Source organism: Oxyura jamaicensis, chromosome 1 (genome assembly GCF_011077185.1).
Source record: "Oxyura jamaicensis isolate SHBP4307 breed ruddy duck chromosome 1, BPBGC_Ojam_1.0, whole genome shotgun sequence".
Lineage (NCBI taxonomy): Eukaryota > Metazoa > Chordata > Aves > Anseriformes > Anatidae > Oxyura > Oxyura jamaicensis.
Window position 1 is genome coordinate 177,992,509 of NC_048893.1, and position 9,733 is coordinate 178,002,241.

General features: G+C 38.9%; 1 protein-coding gene across 1 annotated transcript in view; it reads right to left on the minus strand.

Moving 5' to 3' along the window:
- The window catches only part of COG6 (component of oligomeric golgi complex 6), a 50,953-nt gene extending 41,433 nt beyond the window's left edge, over positions 1-9,520 (minus strand). Inside the window, exons 1-4 of the mRNA XM_035323871.1 lie at positions 9,360-9,520; positions 7,987-8,130; positions 7,139-7,210; positions 5,278-5,336 (exon numbers count right to left, since the gene is read on the minus strand). Of these exons, the coding sequence (XP_035179762.1) occupies positions 5,278-5,336; positions 7,139-7,210; positions 7,987-8,130; positions 9,360-9,470 (386 nt within the window). The 5' untranslated portion in view covers positions 9,471-9,520. The remainder of the gene's footprint in view (positions 1-5,277; positions 5,337-7,138; positions 7,211-7,986; positions 8,131-9,359) is intronic.
- Between the last annotated feature and the right edge of the window lie 213 nt (positions 9,521-9,733).

Consider the following 9,733-nt stretch of genomic DNA (forward strand, 5'->3'; position numbering starts at 1 on the left):
ACACAAACATCAGTCAGGAATGCTATTGTATAACTGATTGTGCACTTCTGAGGAATGTTTCTCAATCTGTAAATCCATGCCTCACTTCATATTGATCAAAAATATGCCTCATGCAAAAAGAGCACGCAGGAAATCACACCTTTTTTTTTTTTTTTTTTCCTTTTGCTGTTCATGGCCAGAACATGACAAATGAGTTTTTTGTTTGTTTGTTTGTTTTTTTCCTTCAGATTCATGATAGCTGCTTTGATTCCTGTGTTATGCCCTATCGCCTTTGCTTTACTGTGATACAAATCAGGAAAGCAGATCAGGCACACAATTTCAAACATTCACACGCACACACTTCGAATTATAATTCAGTTCAGGCAGTTACTGCTTTTTCTCATGAAGAATTTTCACGGGAATAAACATAACTACAAGTTTCAAAAGGTCAAGGCATGAAATGTACCTCCTTAATGCAAACCACCAGATCACCACTTTTCTCAGCATACCTCTCTAACCTCCTACAAACACCGCTGAGCTTCCTGAATCATTTCCAATTTGACTATGACAAAAAAATTGTTTCTGAAAACAGAAAATAAAATGGAAAAGTATCACTAAGAGACAAGCAGGAGAGACCTGTAGTACACTGAAGCAGCAGATGTTCACTGAGAAGCATTTTTCCTAAGACTTTTGACCTTTTATTGAGCACTGAGGTGACACTCAAATCATTCACTGAACTCCAAGAACTGTTGCTGTTGAATTTAAATAAAGAGCATGTTTCAACATAATTCAATTAAAACAAATTGAAGTACCTGCTGCATTTCAAGACAGGCTCAGAAATCACATTTAACTGTGTTTTTAAAAGTGAAACAATACTAGTACTACAAAAACTGGTTTTCCAGAATCAACATAACTAATAAGGACTCTGACACTGAAACACATTTTGCTCCATTTAAGATTACAATTAATAGAAATTAGCAATGTAAGATAATGTGTAAAGTTGTTCAAGAGCATGATCTGAATGAAAGGTCTGCAATCTTTTAGCCTGTCTCAAAAATAACTGTCCAATCCATTTCCATTCTCATTCTCTCATACAGTTTTCAGACTATGGTCTTCTTTCTTTCCAGAAAACTGACTCTCATCTATTTTCTATGCCTGCAGGCTTATTTGCTGTGATCTCCCTATGCACTTGCATATACTCACATAATCACTTTTATTTATTTTTAAAAGAATTAATGTTGTAACTTATCTTCCGGTGTCGCTCTTCAATTGTTAGGTCCACAGCTGTCATTTGTGCTGGTAGTACTACTATGAAGCCAGGCTTCTGCCATTCTGCACACAAAATTTTGGAACTGCACTGTAATTTCTTTGGTTCTGGAACTGTATGGAGCTCCAGGAAAACTGCTCCCAGTATAAGGTAAAGAAGATAGTACTACAAGCAGGCTTATGGCTTCATACAAAGAAGAAAAAAGAATTAAACTCACATACAGCAAGAGAACTGACAAGGAAGCTTTTATCAAAAAAAAAAAAAAATCACACTTCAAGGATCAAGATCATTTTTCTGTCAGCCTATTAGCAAAGGGAATAAACAAACCCACATATTTTAAGAAGCAGCAGATGTTGTTTGAAAACAAATTACTCTTTACTATACATACAAAGCCTAATGCAACCTGAAAGCAATATTAGCCTGCTAAAGTAAATGTACAGCAATCTACTGAAGATACCGAAGAGGATTTTCAGCAATTCACAGAAATTGTCTAAATTAGCTACTGCAGTTTTTCTTTATTATCGAAGGTTATTATGAAATACATTAAAACATTCTATTAAACACTCTACATCGCTGAACATCAATAAAATAATCTTATGGTGTAGAGAGATGGGCTAAATGGCTTAGACTACATTATTTCACATCATGTGGTTCTATCAAGTTGTGATCTCAATTTCTAAGGGCACCAGGGAAAAAAAAATAGTTCCTACATTAAGCAGATTCCACAACTTAAATAATATGAAGGAAAACTGCTCTGTTTCTAATGTACAATCCAACTATTTTAACTAGAAAATAATTTGAGAATGCAAAAGTTTTAACTGAAATCTGCAATGAGCATCTTATTTTCTTCCTCAGCTATTTAACCAATCGCACATTACCAACATAGGAAGTCCCAAATAGCTCATTACCTACGTGATGCTGCGGAGGGACCACTATGCCTTCAAATCACAAATTTGAGAGGCTAGAAAAAACAACCAGGAGTTCAAGTAAGAAGCTTAGGAACACGAAAATGGAACTTAGGAACTGAAATACAGTTAACAGTAGTGATAAAACTACACAAAAAAAATAACAGGTGAGCATAATAAACCAAGTCCCTGTGTGGAACCACTGACACAGCCACTCCTCTGCAAGTATTGCAGGAGAGAAAGAACACCTGGCAAAGCCAAAAGCATGGATAAGCACTCTTACTTAAAGTGTTCATATTTCACTGTTATCACACTGTTCTTGGAGAGAAAAGAGAAGAAAAAAAAAATCATGCTATGCAGGTTCAAATGCCACATAGGGAAAAAAAATCCGAAGAGATACTTACATTTGCAAGGTCAAAAACCACTGCAATCTAAGAAAACAGATCACAGTATTCCAATGCTTCCTTTAAGCATTTGCTTTGTGTATCTCAGGGAATAAAGTTACAACTCCAGCTAAAAATATTTTCCCCTTTTTGCAGTGAACATTGTTCTTTCTTCTAATTGCAGCTTGATTTAAACTTGATACTAATTGTAACACTTTTTGACAAAATTGACTTCCCCCAAGAACCGGTCAGGCATGAAGAGGGCTTACCTAAGTCACAGGTTCCACCTGTCATTTACTGAAAACAATCTTAAGACTACAGAAAGATGAGACATCTTTGATCAAAACCAGAGCTAACAGTTACCACACACAAAAATATCTTCTGAGAAAAAGAAGGGAAGCTAATAAAAAGCTGTAAACTACCATCTCAACTATTTGCCTAACATAGGTAACTTCCTAACTTCATCTGATTGTCTGATTGAAGATACAGCTCATTTTCCCTAAAATTTTTCAGATACAAAAATAACATGTTTTTTAAATGGTAAATCCCTAATTATCTTAAATATATGAAATTCATAACAACAACTCTTTTGTTTAAAATTGCCATAAATTTAGCCAGAAAATAATTTTGAAAAAAAGTTAACCTTGTTAATAAATGGCACTACAAGTCTTCCACAATGGTTCCATTGTAAAATGACAAATACCGTTTGGCTACTGCTACTGCGAGTACTTTGATGGTATGCTTACAGAACTGCCTTTCGAAAGATAACTTCTTCCTAGGTGTGCACTCTGAGGTCACAGAGTGCTTTAGAAGGACAGGCCAGTTCCTTTACATTTTTCTCTCCTCGTGCTAGAGGGATGTTCTGTACCTTACATGTTAATTTGGAGGAAACCTTTTAAGTAAGTTATTGTGTAAGGAATATATTGTAGAAGTACTGATCTACAGTCTGCATCATCTCCTTTAATGGACTTTAAGACCAATTAGACATATCACACTTGGGATGGGTCTTGGTATCCTTCTACTCCACTTTGGAACAAGTAATCAAAGCAGCATTCCTTTTCCTGAGACTACACAAGAATAGAGGATGGCTTCTCCATCTTACTGCCTCACACACTCATCTTCAAAATAACAAATTTTCTAAGCCCTGACTTCTGCTCGCTTACTTAAACTGTGACTGCCAAATTCTTCATTTTATACCAACCAGTATTGTACTTTATGCAGTTATTGTACATTCAACTTTAAAATACGTACAGATTACACTCTAACGTCACATTCAGACTCTCACAGGAGGTAATCCACTTCTGAAGTCCACAACATGAACCCATTAATTTTGAAAGTGCACCCAGAGCTATCCAGTGTCATAACTTCTACTAGAAACTTATCACTGGAAATAATTATTTCTAATCTCTAGTGAGCTATATATAATTTTCAGAAGAAAGTTCATAAAGGAAGGAGATTCATCCTTCTAAATTGACAAAGGCTAAAGCTGTAAAACAAGATGCCTTAGCCATAAAAGCGATAAAGATTACATGAACCTGTCACAGGGTATTATTATCCTCTTCCTATGAATAAAAATACTGAAAATAGCAAAATACAAATCTTTTCTTTCACAAGAAGCTGGAGAACCAAGGAAAAAAGTGGTCTACATTAGGCTCATTAAGATACCTATATATTTCACAGTTAGTGTTAAAGATGGAAAAGTAGGTCATAAACCAACTCTCTCTTCTTACGTCCAGTCCCTGCACAAGAGTGATTTCTGATGGATACGAAGCATTAACACCACTAATGCAAGACTTAGTGCTGAAATACTTTTGGTGAGGTTTCATCAGCACAGGAATTAAAGCCCAAGGTCACAAACTTTTTAAAAGAACAAATCCCAGTTCCCTCCCTCCCTACTACCTTTCCTTTGAAGTCTAAACCCAGGCTGTCCTTCCTTTAAAGACAAATATTAGGTCACAAAAATAAAATAAACAAAAACAATGGCCAACAATTTATCTATATTTACATATTTGTAGCTTGAAGGAGTTCACTTAAAAGATATGAACACACCGTGTTTTGTTCAGTGATTGTCCTTTATGTAACAAACGTTTCTTTGTAACATGAAAAAGCTCACAGCAAATAAAAAGATATTTTTGTCCATTTGCACAAAATTTGTGCAGGTCTCTGAATTATACAGGAAATACCAATCAGTCATTGGCATCACACTACAGGAACACTAATCTGGAGGAAAAAAAAACAACTAGCTTCAGACAATTACAGTAACAGCCATCATACCTTAACTGGTACCAAATAAGTTATTCTAAGTTTAAAAGTTTCTAAAACTCTACTCTAAAAACTTAAGTCCAAAATGCAAAATAACGTACTGATGTTTAAAGAACTGTGATCTCATGTAGGTCTGTATCTATTATAAAATTATTTAACTTACACTATCAACTGACATTAGGTAAAGCAAATCCCTACTCTAGCACACTGTACCACTATAACTGATTCTCTTCTCTAAAAGGTCAATTTTTATGACAATAAGCATTAACACATTCTTAGCTTTTTGTATCCTTTAGGAATAAACTTAAGAGTTCTACATCTTTATTCCAATTGAGCTACGAACACAAAAGAGTGTTAAAAACGAAGTACAAATGCAAAAAAAAAACCACAGCCCTTACACAAAAATAAAAGTGGCAGACCTAAGATAAAATTACATCAGTACTGTCATGTCTTTAAGAAATAAATAAGGTGGCATACATACTTTTCTGCTTGGAGCTTTGTTGTTTTTACTATCAAGTCCTGGGTTTGTTCCTTTGCTGCCTAGAATACAATCAGAACCATTAAGAATGTGAAAAGCACAAACATACCAAATGCATTACACAATTTCTAAAATATATAATACATTTGAACCTGTCTGATTTGTTTAAGGAGCATACTCTTCAAAATAAAATGCCTTCTTTTAGTAAGTATTTCTTAACTCTCCCAATTTTCAGGCATTAAAAAAACAATAATCTTATCTATACATATTTTTATCATTATATATATTCATATTTGCACGCGAGCCTGTTGTTTGGACTGTATGATACCACAACCTTACAAAATAAAAAAGGTAAAGAGCTTTTTGATTAATGAGTACACAGTCCCTTTCATATCTTATATTTGTTCTGCAACCTTAATAGACTACACTTTTAGCACTCTTAAGCCTTATTTGCTACGGTTATTTGTATTCATATGTTGTTTTCTCTCTACTCTTATTACGTTGATGTCTTCTTATTCAGCTTGAACACATGCCTGTGAGTCTTGATGTCCTATTACAGATAAAACAGCAGAATGTTTGACAACCAAGTGCTAATTCCTGGCCTTGTTAACTTACTTTCTATTCATACAATGAAAGAAAACCTGGGCTGAATTAAGACAAGTTAAGAGTGCTACAGGGCTCTAGCAGAAACCTCCTGTGGGGCACAGCACAAAACTACCTACTGATTTTAACAGAAAAAGAAATCACCATGGGATGGCTCTAGTGTAAAATGAAAAAAAAAAAAAAAATCACAGATGACAGCTACACTTCATCATCTAAAGACAGAAAAGAACAAAAAAACCGCATGGACACTCCACTCATTTTCACATCTGACAGTTTAGTCAAACTGTCCCTGAACTGCATTAGGAAATACATCCAGATTAACAGCATTCAAAGAGATGCGAGACCTCAGAGCTACATTACTCATCGCTTTCCAAAACTGAAAATTAAGTACTGCAGCGGGCTAACTGTATTCTCACACTTCTTGGCACAAGTTCATCAAACAACAAGCATTCTCAGGAGGATTACATACAATTTGCATGAAACCTCTTCACTTAATTACCTTTTGAGTACACATCAGGGGGAAAAAGGAAAGGTTATCACAGGAGACTTAAGTGAAGAGTTCTTATTCACACGCTACAATTTATGTGCTATACTCAGAACAGATTTGGTTTGGCAAACATCTACACTTCAGTATCCATAATCCTTTTAAACTCATGACTGTTCTGAATATTGAACTTGTACACTGAAACCAGTTAAGATTTAGCAACGTGTTATAAAATACCTACATTGTGGCTTCGGGATTAATATGGAACAAATTGCTTTTGTTGCGCAAAGGCATCCTGAGACACGTTACGAAACAAAACCAACAGAATCAAGATGGTACACTAGATTTTTCTTGCTCAATGGATAACAAGATAATTTCTTACAAATATACTTGAGGTATTTATATGAACATGTAATTCAACAGCTTTAGTCAATGTGAAAGATTCAAATTTTAAATCAAAACCCACAAAAATAGTTAACCCTTTAATCTACCACACATGTGATCTAATGAAGTATTTTCTCTCCACTCAAACACAAATACTACCTTGACATTCTCAGAGAAGTATATAGCTACATTCAAAATTGGAACTTGGAAGAAAGCAATTTCCTCGACACATTTAAGTAAAAAGAAACGTTAATGTCTTAAAATACATAATACACATAGTAGTGAAACATCTTTGTAACAGTTAATCCTCCAAAATAAATATTTATTCTTCTAAAAGAAAACAGTTACATCCTAAAAGGAAAAATACGCAAAGCACATCTACTCATATATTACCTTCAAACGACTGGACATATCTTCACAGCAGCTGCTCATTGCTTGAACATCTTCATTTATACTCTCAAGCTCCTAAATAAATTAAAGTAACAGTAACTGTGTTTTAAATCAGAAATGCTATGCCTAGGCCCAGTCTCACCCCACCAAAACAAAATGGCTCTGTTACAAGAAACATACAGACCGTACATAGAGTACTGGTCCCCGCCATTCAAAATAGATGTGCACAGACCAGAGTCCAAAGGAGGGCCACAAAGACTACCAAAGGGCCGGAGAACCTGCCCTCTGCAGAAAAACTGTAATTATTCTCCTTCTTCGCAACGAGCCACATGAAGACGATAAAGGGCAATAGGTCCAAGTTGTTCTGGGAAAGATTTCCTCTTGATAGAAAATTTTCTTACAGTTAAATAATCAATCACTGGGACAATCTCCCCAGAGATATGGCAGAATCCCCTGTACTGGAGATTTGCAAGATGCAATTGGACCGGGTGCCAGATAATCTCATCTAGGCCCCCCTTTTCCCATGAAAGGTCAGACCTGATGATCTTTTAAAGTCTCTTGCAACCTGGGTTGGTCTTACAATTCTATAGTTGCTCTAGGGTTCCTATATAATCAATGGAGAGAAAGCATCCATAAAGATCAATGTTCACACGAATCAGGTTTTTTTATTCGTTTGAAATATCACCTCACTGTGTGCAATGTTTTCATCAAATGGTATAAACAATGAAACATTTTTATTGTAAATGTATATTTGTCTGGGAAAAAATCCTGATTTCTCATAACCCATTTTTCTTTTTAAAATTATGCAGAGTACTCTGACAAGATCACTAATCAAACTGTAAAACTGCTACCTCTTTAACTTGCTTAAATATGTGGACAAATTCTTCATTTATGGCTAAGCTTCGTCGTTCAATGTCTCCACGCAAGTTTCTTCGGGTGCGCAAACTATTTTCGACAAAAAAGGTTGAGAGAGCCTTGAGTGCTTCCAGCATTTCCTAAGAAGTAAAGGAGGAAATTAAATTAACATTTCACTAGGTTATAAAGAAGCATGTTGCGTAGTCTGCAGCCACCCCAAGTTCACTGCTTTAGAGAAGAAGGTACTATATAGAATCACAGAATCATGAAGGTTAGAAAAGCCCTCCAAGACCATCTGGTGCAACCATCCCCCTACCACCAGTGTCACCCACTAAACCATGTCCCTAAGCACCACGTCCAGCCTTTCCTTGAACACTCCCAGGGACGGTGACTCCGCCACCTCCCCGGGAAACCCATCCCAGTGTCTGACTGCTTTTTCTGAGAAGAAATGTCTCCTCACCTCCAACCTGAAGGTCCCCTGGATCAAGTTGAGGCCATTCCCTCTAGTCCTATCACTGGTTATCTGCAAGAAGAGGCCAACCCCCAGCTCCCCACACCTTCCTTTCAGGTAGCTGCAGAAAGCAATGAGGTCTCCCCTGAGCCTCCTCTTCTCCAGACCAAACAACCCCAGTGCCCTCAGCCTTTCCTCACAGGACTTGTGCTCCAGGCCCTTCACCACCTTCGTAGCCCTGCTCTGAGCACCCTCCAGCACCTCGATGTCCTTCTTGTAGTGAGGGGCCCAAAGCTGAACACAGTGCTCAAGGTGCGGCCTCAGCAGAGCAGAGTACAGGGGGACGATCACTTCCCTGGACCTGCTGGCTGCACCGTTCCTGATACAAGCCAGGATGCTGTTGGCCTTCTTGGCCACCTGGGCACACTGCGGGCTCACGATCAGGAGAGCATGGTTTTACAGAAAAAAAAAAAATACCAAAACATGCTATAGATCGATAGGTAAACAACTAAAACAACGGATGAGTCTCTCTTCTTTTTATATGTTGTAGCACACAGCTCTATTTTATTTGTTTATTTATTTATTATATAACAGCTTTAACCAGAAAGCTAACGGTTGTTTAAATCCTGACTACAAAACACCTAAATCGGGAAAAGCCTCAGCGGTGCCACCCGAGCTACGTGGCGACAACGTCCCCAGGACGGGCAGAGCTGCATGGCATACCCCTGGAGGCCCAAACCCGGCTTTTATTCCCAATTCCTGCTGCAGACCCCTGCCTGCCCCCCTGGGACGGAGCCGAGGGGACGCCAGGGCTCGCTTCTCCCTTCGGAGAGCCCGCGGGGGGCCCTGCGGCCTGCGGCCCGGCCCTGCCGCCCCCTTCGCCCCCCTCAGCGGCGGGGCCGGAGCCTGCCGCCCCACCTTGTCGTTGTCCAGCCGGGTCTCCAGGATCTTGTTGAGTTTGCGGGCCAGCGGGTTGATGCCGGGGCCCGCCGGGGCTGCGACCTGCGGCGGGGCGGCGGTGTCGGCCATGGCTGCTTGCGGCGGCGGAGCGGCTCCCGGGGAAACGCGCTCCCCGGCCTTTGGTTCCTCCTGCGGCTGCCGGGCCCGAGGGGGCAAGGCCGGCGCAGTGTGGCAGACAGACACCGGCAGACACACAGAAATTCGCCCTGTGCCTGTTCCTCAGGCGTGGTGGTGGTTAAGGTCCCGAGGTCCTGCAGTTTGCAGTGCGGGAGCCGAGTTTAGTCCGTCGTGGGGGTGTGGAGGGGACACAGACTCACAGAGGCCACCGAGGA